The following is a 14,227-nucleotide window of genomic DNA, read 5'->3' on the forward strand; positions in this document are numbered from 1 at the left end:
GCATGGTAGGGAGAATGGGGCAATGGTAAGGCGGGAAGAGGGATATAGGGGACACACAGAGGCCTAGGCAAGGGAGAAAATGGGGGACCCTAGAATGGAGGCAGGGAGGCAAACAGAACTCCTGGCATGAAGCAGGGAGGAAGTGTTACAGTGCGTTCCTGAAACGGGGGGGATGGGATGGGGGAAATGACAGGGGTGTTTAATGACCACAAGTGGTCAGGGTCTCTTGAGTTGATGTCTCATGAGAGGGAGAAAGAGAGAGAGAGAGAGAATAGAAGTAAAAAGAGAGAGAGAGAGAGGCAGAAAAAAGAGAGAGAGAAAAACTGAAACAGAGACAAAAGGATGGACAGAGTGTGTAACTTTTCCTTCTCTGCTGCCATTTCATTTCCCCTCCTGAAAGGCCAGAAACTAACAATCTACACAGGAAAGCAAAAAATAAAAATGAAATCCACAGAAGGGGGTAGATTTCTAAGAAGCTGCTTCACACAGATAACCAGATGCAAACAATGTGCTCGACAGGCCCATTTCACCCCAAATGCACACAGAAGCCAAAGGGTTTCAAGTGGGGGTTTTTATTGCAGGATATTTTCTTCTAATCCTAATATCCTAGAATCCTAATAAAACATAACAAACTCAAATATGCAATATCGCTGGCTGCAGGATCCACTGTGCCAGCGACTGAATGCAAGAGCAGGGTGTAGATGGGACGCAGAGAGGAAAATGGGCAGCGGGGAGTTAAATGCCTGGTGGGCAAAGGGGAGCCAGGTCTCTGCCAATCTCTCCACCTGCTAAAAGCCATGCATACCCCACAAAGGAAGGAGAAAAGCTGAGAGAGAGACAGAGAGCCGAGGTGTGAGAGAAAAAGAACAAGGCAGTGAGAGAGAAATAAGTGAAAGTAAAGCAGGTTATAAACACTGGATTGCTTCATCTCCAAAAGGGAAACTCGGAAACCTCTGCACCCACCTCCCACTTCCCTGCACCCAGGTGATTCCCATCTCCTCTTTGTCATATGGCTTCCACCCTGTCAGCAGTGGCATAGTCCCCATGTTGTGTCCCTGTGACCTCCATGTCCTCTGAACAAGTTGCATAGTTCCCATCCCCCTGCTAGTAGCGCAGTCTTGTTTTCCCATTGAAGTGCTTGTCATTCCGATTGGCCCTTGTGTCTTCTCTTCCGTTAGCATTCTGTCTGCAGGCTTTTCCCTTCCTGGCCTTCATCCTTCCCCTCATTGCCTGGTGTGGGGGCGGTGACCACCCGCTCCAGTGCTGGGAAGGCCGGGGAGAATATCTGAAAGGGAAAAAGAAGAGATGTCTTGGAAATGGAACTAGCATGGGTTCCATCCTGCCCCAACATGATGCTTACATCTGGCCCCTGGGTATAACCAGCTGTAGAGAAGAAGCCAGGAATCATGCTCCATAGTCCTTTCTGGTGGAAAACGTTGGCTGGATATTATGCTGTATGGCGTTGAGTTATGCCTTTAATGTGGCTCCTTTCATAGATGTTAAGGCCAGAAAGAACCATTATGATGATATGGTCTAACCTCCTGTGTAACCCGCCTCTCAGAGAACCCAGCCAGGAGTTTCTGCATCAAGCCCATAACTGCTGGTTGAGTTAGAGCATATGTTTTAGAAAGCAAACTAGCCTTGACTCCAAGTGACAAAGCGTCCACCACAACCCTTGGTAAATTGTTCCAATGGTTAATTGCCCTGGCTGCTAAAAGGTTGCACCTTTTTTCTAATCTGTATTTGTCTAGATTCAGCTTCTGGACACTGGATCTCGCTCTGCCTTTTTCTGCTAGATTAAAGAGCTGTCAACTATCAGAAATCTCTTCCCTGTGTAAATACTTGTCACCTGTGATTAATTCACCTCTTAATCATCTCTTGAATAAACTGAATGGACTGTGCTTCTTGAGCCTCTCATGGTGAGACAGTCTTTCCAGGCCTCTAATCATTCAAAATACACTGAGGAGCCCTATCCAGTGGATACGTAGCACTAATAGTACTGGCCGGTTGACTGCTTAGTGTCACCTCAGTTGAAGTACTCTGGGGTGCTGTTCTTCAAGGGTACCACGGGTTCTCACCCATGAGGTTTGTGACCCCAAGATGGGTAATGAACAGGAGAGAGGGGCTTGCCTTGCCTATATTGCTAAATGGGCAGGATGTCCCAGCTACATCCCAGCTAGACAGGAGTGGTCCCCATTTAGAAAAAGAGGTCCTGGTATTGAAGAGGTTGAGAACCAGTAATGTAGATGAAAAACAGAAACCTCTGAGAGAATAAATGGGTCCTTTAGACCACCAGGGAGAGAAGGGATCAATTAAAGGAGGAATTTGCCATTTAAGTAGCTTGCCGAGAAGCAGTGTGATATCTTTGCATGAGTCTTTGCCGCTGAGGCTGTTAAGGAGATACCTTACAGAGACCTGCTCTTTAATGGTAATAAAACTGAGACACTGCCAGAGGCCGAGGTCTCAAAAGAGAAGACCCTGGAATAAACTGATAAATGAAAGAGCAACAAATCACCAGGAGTGGATGGGACCTGGGTCTGAGGCTGCTAACAAGAATATGCAACCTCATTAAAATCAGCAACTGTACCAGAGGATGGCAAATGTTGTACACTGATCCTGATAATTACAGACCAGGGAGTCTTACCTCATCCCCAGAAAAACTGTAGCAAGAAAATTACCTTAGACCAGAAAAATTGGTTGAAACAAAATTAGAGCACTATAAAACCCTTAGAAGAACACGATCGGATAGCTACAAACTACAGCCTGCAGAGGAAAATCATGCTATCTAATCTATTAGAATTCTCTGAATGTGTCAGCAAAATTGTGAATAAAGAATGAACCAGTTGCCAGGATTTTTTTTTGGGGGGGGGACGGGGGGACAGAGGTTCAGAAGACTTTGACAAAGTCCCTCCTGAGAGGCTGTTAAGGAATTAAGTGGCATGGAGCGAAAGGTTCATTTTTATCATGGATCAGAAGCAGGCTAACAGAGAGAGAAAGTAGAAATAAATGGTACATTTTCATCATGGCCAAAGGTTAATAGTGGGGTGCCTCCAGGGTCTGTACAGGTGTTTCATATGTTTACATGAATACAATTTTTAAAGTGCCTAGGCGAGTTAGGCAAAGAGCTGGTCAGAAAACGAAGGCATCCCCCACAGGAAATTTTGACTTTTTGGTGGAAAATGAACGCCTCAGTATTTTTGGTCAAACACCAAAACTTTCCACTGCTACTGCACTGACTCATGGGACTTGTAATTTGGATGCCTCATGCCTACATTCTCCTCTATGGGCCAGGCACCCTGGTCAGACTACACCTCCACTCTTCTTGAGCCATTATGGTGGATGATGGGAGTTCCACAGCCATGGTGCATCATGGAAGATGTAGTCTGGTTGCAGAACTTGGCTCATAGAGAGGAAGGGGGGGCATGAGGCACCCAAACTATAACTCCCATGAGGTACCATTTTGGCATTTCCAAATCCAAGTTTTGGGATTTGGATTTCTCAATGACAAGTTAAAATTTCTGAAAAAGAACTTTATGCAAAAAACTTAATTTAGTCAAAAACCCAGTTTTCAATTAACCCTGCTTCAGAGCCTGGAAGTCTCATTGTGAGAAGCGAATTGGCAATTTTTATGCGCTTAAGGCCCATTGACATGCAATAAGCCTCAGGTCAATAAGTAGCTACGTCACTTTCGAAAATAGGACTTAGGCTCCTAGGTCCCTCAGTGATTTTGAAAATGTACCTAGTCTGGAAAAGAGGATGAGCAGTGAAGTAGCAAAATATGCATTTAACACAAAATTATTGACATTAAACAAGCAAGGAGCTGTGATGGATTCTCCACCACTGGCAATTTTTAAATCAAGATTGGATGTTTCTTCTAAAAGATCTGCTCTAGTCCAAACAGGAATTAGATTGAGGAAGTCCTCTGGCCTGTGTCATACACAAGGTCAGAGGAGATGTCACGATGGAACGGTCAGGCTTTACAATCTATGAATCAAAGCTCGGTGAATGGAGATTGCACTAGCAGATGAAGCTCAATGTAGACAAATACAAGGTAATGCACACTGAGAGGAATCATCTGAACTCCGCAGACAAATTACTGAGTTCTAAATGAACCATCACCACTTAGGGAAAAAGACCGAGACATTATTGTATAATTGACAATCTCTTTTCAGCATGTAGCAGTAGTTAAAAAGCCAACAAAATGTGAGGATGCACAGGAACGGGAGGGAGAATAATACTGGAGCTATTCCTATGTCGCTATGTAAATCAGTGGGATGACCTCATCTGGAATATTGTGTTCTTCTCTGGTCACCATCTCTATAAAAAGTCACAGTAAAACAGAGGGGATTCAGATATGAGTGATGACAATGAGAAGAGGCCTTGAAAGACTTCCATATGAAAAGAGACTGAGTTTGTTTTGTTTAAAAGTGAGAGAAATAGGAAGGAATATGCTAAAGGTGAACAAAACCATGACTGGGTGAGACAGTCTGGAGGAATAGGTGAGCATTTATCATAACTCCGAACAAGGAGATGATCAGTGAAACTGAAAGGCTGCAAATTCAAATCCAATAAAAGGAAACACTTTTGACACATTGCATAATGGGACTCTGGAACTCACTGCCTCAGGATAATGTGGAGGCCAAAAGCATAGCAGGATTCAAAATGGTATCGGACATTTCTATACACCGGGACAATTTACCACGGGTCATGGTGGATTCTCCATCACTGACGGTTTTTAAATCAAGATGGGATGTTTTTCTAAAAGATCTGCTCTAGGACTTATTTGGGGGAAGTTCTCTGGCCTGTCTTACTCAGGAAGTCAGACTAGATGATCGCAATGGTCCCTTCTGGCCTTGCAATCTTTGAATCTATATGGAAACGGAGAACGACCGCAATTACATTAGATCAGATTATGAAAAGGAAAAAGTATGCCCACAACATTTGGAAGGGATATAAACCCGTATCCTTCAAGGCATAAGAGGACCGCCAACTGACAGGAGTTAAGAGGAAACTTCCCCAGTGGGCAAATTATTCTATAATTGTCACTAGAGGGTTTTTTGATCCTTCCTCTGAGACATCTGGCACTTGCCCACTGTCAGAGACAGGAGGACACAGGGCTAGAAGGACCACTAGCGGGGCTGATCTAGCCGGCAATGCCTATAGTCCCAGTACACACTGCACAGGACCAGCACAGAGCTGGCCGGCTACCCAACATAGCCTCTTTGCCCTGCACACACAGCCCCAACCCCAAGCAGGGCTGGCAAGCTGAGGTGGGCTCAGTCTCAGCCCTTTCCTCTGGTTCTTCCCGCTCAGCTCTCCCATTCATTCTCCTGTTGTCACGCTGCTCAGCCAGTCTGGATCCTGGGAGATGCCCAAAGGAGGAATGTACAATGGCCTGGGAGAGATAAGACAGATGGGCAGAGACGGGGCCAGGGACTGACTCACCCTTCGGTTCCGCAGGACCAAAGCCAGGATGGAGGCCAGGAGCAGGAGTAAGAGGACGAGGATAAGTCCGAAGGAGATCTTCCCATCCAGGATGGGACGCGGGCCAGAGAGCTGGGCACCTGTGAGGGAAAGTCCCGTTAGAGAGGAGGCTGAAAGGGGGGTGATTGGAATGGGAAAGGGGTGGGATTGCACTGAGGGGGCTGATACGGGAAAGGGAATGGGCGATTGGTCTGGGAGGGTGGGGGAGAAGAAGGGGGGTGCGACTAGGTCGGGACGTGGATGGGGAAAGTGTCGGATGGTCAAGCAGAGCAGACGTCGTGGGGCACAGGAAGTGGGGCGGAGTGGAGGGAATGAGGCGCAGGGGAGACGGTACCTGTAATATACAGCTCATACTCCACAGCTCCCAGCCTCCCTTCTGAGCCATGGACGCTGCACTCCCAGGTGCCCGTATCCTCCTGCGACACGCGGCTCAGCTCCAGGGTGGAGCCCTGGTTGTGGCTCGGGACCCCTGGGCTCCTGCCAGTGGCCTCAGAGGAGCTCCCATTGCCGTGGCCTGAGCTCAGCTGCCTCCACTGAAAGCGCTCGTGGCCCCTGGGGTGGGAGAGACTGCAGATGAGCAGCAGACGTGAGCCTTCGGCCACCGGCCCGTTGATACTTGGGGTGACTGTGAAGGAGGGAAACAGAAATGCCTTGAACAAAGAAAGCAGAGCCTCTTCCTGCCTCACCCCTTCACCGCCTTCCTCCGTCATGTCCCTCCCTTTCATTCTTCCTCTTACGCACTCCTTCTCTCATTGACTCCCTTCCTGCTCCCCTCTCTCTCTCTTTCATTGTCCTACTTTAAGGCAGATTTCTTAATGAAAAATAATGGAACCACCATGAGAAACCCCCCTTTGGCAGAGCGCCCTGTGGAAAGAGAGACTCCACACCTGTGCGGCTGAATGCCTGAGCTGAGACACAGCGTCTCTCCCCGTGGGCAGACTGGACAGGCTGAGAGCAGCCCACACTCACTACACGAGCGTGCAAAGAGATTTTCTCCGAGCCAGTTAAAGCCACTGGAGTGGGAGAGTCTCCTTGGAACCCTCTGTGCTTCCCTTGCTCACCTGTCATCACTGCCAAGGTCACATCCCTAGTGATGGTTGTGCCATGGACAGAGACAGCACAGCGGTATTGCCCTGCATCACTTGGCCCCACCTCAGGGAGATGCAGGGTGAATCTTCCAGCGCTCCCATTCCTGGAGACGCCCCGTTTTTCCAGATCTCCTCCTGCAAGACGGCTCCAGTGGGCTGACACCCCCAGAATGCCAGAGGCACTGGGGTCTCGGTTCAGGATGCAGGGAAGCGTGGCAGCAGATCCTGCCACAGCATAGACAAATGGAGAAGCTGGGCCAGCAAAACCTGGAGAAAACAAAGCGTGTAGGGCAACGTTGGGGTATGAAGCCACAGAACTGCAGAAGCAGAGGAGGTTACCACCCCCCGGGGGACAGCGGGGAGCCGGGAGGGAAGGGAAGCAGAGAGATACAAGGAGGCTATTCATGACAGGGTAAGAGTGGGAGAGGAGGGGGCTATTGGCATAGGCCAGAGGTCTCTGGGAGCTGAGAAGGGTGAGAGAGAGGCCAGACGTACCTAGAATTTGAAGGTTGGCTGTGGCAGAAACTTTCTCATCATCCGAGTATGTGAGTTCACAGCGCCAGGGCCCCGAATCGCTCACCGTTGGCCTGGAGATAGAAAGAGCCCCGTGGTGGGAACGGAACCTGCCAGCGATGGGGACGAGGCTGTCGTTGTGAAACCAGCGCGTCCCCACAAGCGTAGCCGGATGACTGGAGTTGCAGTTTAGCCAGAAAGGCTCAGTTTCCACCGGGAGGCCAGGGGGATTGAGGGTCACTGTGGAGAAGAAGGGAAGAGAGAAGTTAACATCACAGGGGAGCCCTAAAACCATTCCCAGCCCCTCTCTGCAGGGCCAGTCCATCTGTCCCAGGACTCCCAGTTCCCCCTGTGCTTATCCCCTAGAGATTTCCCCCCCTGGAGCTCTCAGCCCGTGAGATAAAGACGGGGGAGCTGCCTAATCTCAGAAGGTTGCTTCTCATTTTCTAACCCGCTGTTCCAGTCCTGGGCTCCCCACCCAAGACGTTCAGTCCGAACCGACAGTACCCGGCTGTTCCAGGAGTCCCTGTGGGACTCCAACTTCTCGTACCTGTCACCACGCCCAGCTCCAACTGGCAGCGCCAGGTCTCCTCGCCATATCGCACCAGTGCCTCGTAATGCCCTGCGTCGGCACTCAGCAGCGGCTCAATCCAGAGGGAGAAGTCCCCACGGCGGAAGCCACTCTCCCTGACTGAGGCTCGGGGCATCATAGATCGGGCCCTCTTCAGGAGACCACTATACTCCATCTCCAGCACCGTGTGGGTCTCTTTGTGGGAGCTGGGGATACAGGCAGAGGGAATGAGTTAGTGCTAGGCGGGGGAAGAATGGGGAGAGGAGCGGAGGAGGAGAGGGGGAGGAAAGGCAGCTAGAGGGAGAAAGCGTCCGGCAGGGCAGAGGGTATGGGGATCAAAGATTGGGGAAGAAAGAGAGAAGGAATCAGAAAGGGTCCCCCACTCCAGAGGGCTCAGCACCCCCCTTCAAAGCCTGCATTACCTTTCTTTGCGCCGCTCCCAGCGGACGGCTGTCTTCTCATACAGCTGCTTCCTGCTGCTCTGCATCTCCTGAGGACTCAGGTGACAGGGGAGCACAGCCAGGTCCCCCACTTTGGCCCACACCCTCTGCTGCCCCGCTGCTCCAGGGGGAATACTGCTGGCTGCAACAAGACAGAGAACTGAGCAGTGGGGGTAGGGAAATTCTCTTCCTGTCCGGAGAGGCCAAAGAGAGTGGAGGAGGGCGGAGGAGGAATATGGGCGTGAGGGAAACGCTGAAAGGTCAGGGAGGAACATAGCAAGATCTGCCAGGCTTTGAATTGCTAAACTCCTGTGGACCAAGCAAACCCCAAATGCCCCCAGTGCCCCCTTCACCACCAAATACACTCAGCCCCCCTTACCATTGGTTGCCAGCAGTGCGAGGGCGAGAGACAGTGGCATGAATGCCAATGTCATGGTGGCATCAAGAAGACAAAAGGGGATGGGTCTCCACGCTCGGTTCACCGCCAGAATGGGTCCAAAGCTTCCAGGGCTGAGTGAAAATAAGGCATGGACTGGGCAGAGGAGGGGTAGGTGAGCGGGTCGGGGTCAGGCAGGCTCTCTCGTTCACTTGCTCGCTCGCTCGCTCTCTTGCTGCCTCTGATGAGTCTTTCCCCAGCTGCCCTTATAATGAAGGTGGGCAGCTAATTTCCTCGCAGCTCTGAGAAGATGCGTCACAGCCAAGAAACCAACATCAGAGTGAGGCATGTGCAGAAAGCGATGGAGATAGAGGCAGAAGTCAGAGACTGTGTTCTAAGCATCTTTTAGTGGAAATTCTCTCTCTGGGTCTCTGTTGTTTTCTTCACAGTTTCACTTCTACCCAGACAACGGAAAATTGATAGAAGACACTTCCCAGCAAGTGCCCTTCATGTTTTTCTTTCATCTCTTACCTTTTTTGGTTTGATCTTTCCGCCTCTCACTCTTTATCTCAATTAATGGTTTTAGTCTTTTCAAAATGTCTTATTCCTTTTTCCATTTTTTCTTTTACTTTCTCAAATGTATGCTTTCTTTTTCTGTTTTTCCAGTTCACAGGGGACACTAAATAAGGAGGTGCTGCAAACAACAGGAAGGAAAGGCAAATAACCCAAAGGGACTAAGAGAGATTGGAGATGGAGCCTGGAAACAAAGTGGCTTCAGCCAGGACAAATGTGACTAGTAGATGCAAAACCTAGGAACACACTGGAAGAGAGATGGTCAGGAGGAACTGAGGGAGGAGGCTGCATGTTGGCTGCAGAAAAAGTTACTGTGCTTTAAGTTCTGCATGGCAAGAATTACACCCCTGAGCCAGGATGGAATGATCCCTCTCTAGTTCAGCGTGGGGGAGACCCCACTTCAGATCTTGTGATGGTGGGAGCTTCTCCCAGCTCCCATTCAGGCACTGGGAAGTTGAGGGAGAACAGAACTGAATTTTGCATAGTGCGATTCATAGGTTCCCATCCCTGTGTCACACACGGGGTCCCCCTGTCACTTCAAAGCAGCTCACACTTTCCAGCGCCCACTGGTTTTGGCTCTTTCGGACTTAATCACTCATTTGCCTTCTTGGTGACTTCTGTGTCCCCTTCTGTGCACGTGTCCCGCTAGCGAGAGTGGGTGGGGCCTCTCCCCGGGGTGGGGGAGCACAGGCTGACTCCGGGGCAGAATTTCTCCTCTGTTAGAGAATCTCTTTCTCTCTCTCTGGTTTTCCTCATCTGCGTGATAAAGAGGGAGGGGCAGGGAAACCCAGAGAAGGGGGGAACAGAGAGAGAGAAGGAGAGGAGAGGTTGGAGAATAAATTACAGTTAACGCAGAGGGCGTTTTTCCTCCTGTTCAGCAAAAACAGCCCCTGGTGTCCGGTCTAAGCAGAGGGTATAGACTTTCCATTCCACTGAGTCAGCATCAAAGGGATGGCATGAGTGCGTGGGTGAAGGAGAAACGGAGCGAGAGAATGAAAGACAGGGGGGTCTGCGGTCTAGCGAGGAGACACTGGGGGCTTCACTCTCAGGCCCCATCTGTCCCACCCCTCTCCCTGGCCCCGCTCCAGAGATACACAGTTGGCTCTGCTCTTCATCTCCCTCCATTCGCCCCCCACTCTCCCAATCTCCTAATCTCACTCCCCCTGCACCATCTCCACTCAATCCTTAATATTGGCCCAGGTGCTAACTCTACCCTCACAGCTTTGGAAGTGTTGTCTTCAAATGAGAAAGGTCATCTCCTGCCTCTTAGAAAGGGATACAGCTAAATTCTGGCCTATCTGCAACTCCCTGGGAAAGTAACCAAGGCTCAGGGTTGGCAAGCCGAGAGGCTGGGCTGAGGACAATGGCAGGGCCTCTCACGCACAAGGGGATGGTGATGGTCGAGGGGTTATTGTGGTGTGAATGTGTTCTGAAATGATGGCTTTGAAGGCACTATTTTACTCAGCGCGAAGTTCTATCTTTAGACGTGACAGCTCTGACGTTGCTCTGTAACAACCCATTTTAAATGCTGACTCCATTGAACGGTATCTTCATCATTTCCCAGCACACAACCGCACAGACACCAATAACAATGCATGGCGTGAGGTCAGCACTGAGGTGTGGTGGTGGAGATGGATGTATGGCTAGGCGTGGACAGCAGGGTGCTGAAAGTGAAGACTGAGGGTCATTGGCTGAGCTGGGGAAGGCGCTGGGAGCTAGGATTAGAATACAAGAGGGTCTGAAGTTTAGAAGCTCAGCTCATTAGGTATTGATACATTTGGCTTGGGCATTAACTACCTTTGATCAGCTTTTACCAACTGTTCCAGTGTGTTCCCTTTATTGCCTTTTGGGTTTGGTTTTGTTTCTTTTTAATTACAGAGCGCATGTGCTCAAGTTCAGTTCCTAGCATGCTGCTCTCATTATATAACAGCACCACAATCAAGTCTAGCCCTTTGCAAAATGGCTTTTGGAAGGGTTGCCCCTTTCTTTCTACCTTGCTGTGGGAGGCGATGCCCTGTATTGTAAAATCTTCAGCCCTTTTCCTGAGGAGTTGTCAGCAACCTTCTTCCTTAGGCTTTAAAGGGGATTTCTGACCCAAACTAGACAGGTCTAATTCAAATCAAACAAAAGAACTTTGATTAATGCAGTCTTACAGTTTACAGTTAAAAATCAGGAAAAATGTGTCTTTAAATCCTTTTTAAAAAAAATATAAACTGGAAAATTAAATGCAGAAAACATTGGAAAATTTAAAAAACCCAAAAACTATGCTATCCTTTCTAGATTCTTAAGGCCAGAAAGCACCATTAGATCATCTAGTTTGACCTCCTGTGTATCACAGGGTATAGAATTTAACCCAGCTTCTCCTGTATTGAGCTCAACAACATCCCTCTGAGATATTGCAGGAAGATGATTCTTAACGGAAACTCATGCAGGGTTTGGAGGAGTATGCACAAGGCCACGCAGTGAGTCTATCGCAGAGCTGGCAATACAAATGAGGAGTTCCTGATTTCCCATCTTCTCTCCTCCAGATCATGACTCTTTTAGGAATCAAAGCCCCCCCAATTCAGCACTTATGCAGGTATGTAAATTTAAGCACATGCTTAAATCCCTTGAAACACATACTTCAGAGTTTTGCTGAATCAAGACCAACATTTTAAAAAAATAGAGACATCTGTAAAAATCAGGTCTTTTAAATAAAAAGGTCTGTTAACGCAACATTAAGGTTGCACAGTTCAAGGGTTAAAAAAGTCTTAGAAACATAAAAGCAAAAGGGCTAGATTTTGCTCCCATTTACGCAACCTTGTTGAAGTCAGTAGGCTTGCCGAAGTGGAACACAGCAGAATTTGTGCTTGAAGTTCTTACAGCAGTACTGACTGCTGTACATTGCACATCCTGTGTGGGGGGTGGTTATTTGTTTTATTTCCCTAGCACGGGGTGGTCCTAGAAGCACCATAGTTAAAGCTGAGCAGAGGTTTTTGTTTGGAACTGCTTTGTCAAAGGGCTCTAAAATCCATATGCAGACTCAGATTGACCTGAAAATTGCCTTGGCAATTGAAGGCCCCAGTTCAAGTTAGCAGTGTAAATTTGAGATCAGTTGGTAAGGGAGCGATCAAGATCCAGACCTCCTGCCCTCTGCAAACATGACCTAATTTGCCCAAAGCTAGAGAAAAAATTATGGAAAACCTTATCACTGACAGCTCCTGAGCTCAGCTAGTGTCCAGTACCAAGTAACTTCAAAACTAAATTAAAAAACTATCAGTCCTTCGTTCTGGTTCCCTAAAGAGATGTGCATGACTGGTCCGAGTTACAGTGGCTTCCCACTGACATTGGGCCCAATTCTCATTTACACTACGGCCGCTGTGTACGTCTCTAGCGATTCAAAGGTCTACCTACTCCCTTAAGGCCCTTGCACAACGCCAGGGAAGTACACAGTGGACATAGTGCAAATGAGAATTGGGTCTGGAGAGGCAAAATTGCAAAGTGTTGGAAAGGTCACAGGAAGAGTCAGATTGGTCTAAACATTAGCACGCTACAATGGAGGGCAATATAGAGTTTTTGCTGCAAATTAGGGACATTTGGTGAAGAGGTTCCCAAACTATAGCTCCAACCAATTACCCATTTTGAGACCGGGGAGTGCTCAGAGGAGGGCCAGGCTTGCTGTATGTCACGAGCACACAGTAGTGAGACTGGAAGGAGCTGAGAATGGACAGGCTCATTGCATGCCAAAGATACACATTGCTAAGGCAGGGAGTAGAAAGGAGTCAGGCTCTATGTATGCCACAGGCACACAGGACTGAGGCACGGGAAGCTGAGAATGAGGATAGGTAGGCTCTGTGCGTGCTGCAAACACAATGCTGAGACTGGGAGCAGAGAACGGGCAAGTCTGGTGCAGCAGTGCTGAAACCGGTGGGGGGGGTGGGAGTAGGGGTGGGAAGGAGGGAGAACAACATCCATTAAGATGAATGGGGCATTTCACACCTCTGCAAACTTCCTGTGATCCAACAGGCGCGTGCACACACAGTCGGACTGGCCTGAACATTGTTATGCCAGTTCAGGGTGCAGCGTAGAGTCTGTGCTGCAAATTTTGGGTCATTTGGTGGAGGAGCTGCCGACACAGCCTCCCAAAGGACCCGTTTATCAAGTGATGGCTGAGTGCACAGCACAGATGCAGTGCTGAGATTGGGGTGAGAACAAAGAGAACAACTCATGGAGATGACTGGGACAATTCACGTCCCTGCAAGCCTCCCAAAGTGTGCGGCTCTCACTGCATACCTGCTAGGGATTTGAGGGAGGCAGAGAGTTCGAGTTAGGGCTAAGAGATCCCTTTTTCCCCCAGCACCTGGGCAGAAGGAAAGCCTGAACTCCTTCCCCACCAGGGGCGTGTGCAGAAATTGAAATTTGACCTCTTTTGGAGGGGCATGGTTTGTGTCCCTCCCACGACCCCCCCTCCCAGCATGCATGCTTGCTTTTCTCCCCTCCTTCCCCCTGCTTGCTTTTCCATCCTCCAGCTCCTGACAATAATTAGGGTGGCGGACCTTGCCCTTGCTTGCCCCCTCTTGTGCATGGCCCTGTTCCCCACTCACTTCTCCCTGATCTGAGGAAAGGGCTCTGGGATTCCCCTCTATCCGCACCTGGGTACAAGGTTGTGCAGAGCCCTTTCCACACACACTGGGCCCTGCTCTGAGGTAGGGAATCTAAACTCCTTACTGATACTGCCACCAGCGCTCCTCCCGGCCTGTTGGCTATCACTTCCCTCCTCTCAGGGTGCATCTATAGTAGAGCTGGAGGTGTAATTTCCAGCCAAGCAGACATACCCACGCTAGCTCTGCTCAAGCTAGCACACTAAAAATAGCAGTGGTGGTGCCAGCCGTGGGATGCGCTAACTGCCCCAGTACTTATCTATGGTCTTGGCTGGGATCATTCTCAGGGTGACTAGCCCTTCCCACTGCCTGTGCTGCTGCAGCAATAGTGCTATTTTTAGCACGCCAGCTCAGTCAGAGCTAGCGTGGGTATGTCTACCTGAGGTGGAAATTATACCTTCCCGCTCCAGTATAGACATACCTTAGTGACCCCTCCAGCCCTACTGGGGCATGGAAGGGTGGCAAGAGGGAACTGGTAGTTGAGGGGCAGCAGCGTGCCAAGGAAGCCACATCATGCCCCCACCCAGGGGCCTCAATCATGC

General features: G+C 49.4%; 1 protein-coding gene across 1 annotated transcript; it reads right to left on the minus strand.

The window, feature by feature from the left end:
• Positions 1–563: 563 nt before the first annotated feature.
• LAG3 (lymphocyte activating 3) lies at positions 564–11,175 on the minus strand. The gene is made up of 9 exons (XM_067546345.1): positions 11,039–11,175; positions 8,476–9,166; positions 8,079–8,238; positions 7,636–7,862; positions 7,068–7,325; positions 6,546–6,839; positions 5,819–6,109; positions 5,446–5,564; positions 564–1,285 (listed from the first exon to the last, which is right to left on the minus strand). The coding sequence occupies exons 2-9, from the start codon at positions 8,528–8,530 to the stop codon at positions 1,175–1,177; spliced, it is 1,515 nt and encodes a 504-aa protein (XP_067402446.1). The 5' UTR covers positions 8,531–9,166; positions 11,039–11,175; the 3' UTR covers positions 564–1,174.
• Between the last annotated feature and the right edge of the window lie 3,052 nt (positions 11,176–14,227).

The sequence above is a fragment of the Emydura macquarii genome, unplaced genomic scaffold, assembly GCF_026122565.2.
Source record: "Emydura macquarii macquarii isolate MOO-44397 ecotype Brisbane River unplaced genomic scaffold, CSIRO-AGI_Emac_v2 contig_1119, whole genome shotgun sequence".
Classification (NCBI taxonomy): Eukaryota; Metazoa; Chordata; order Testudines; family Chelidae; genus Emydura; species Emydura macquarii.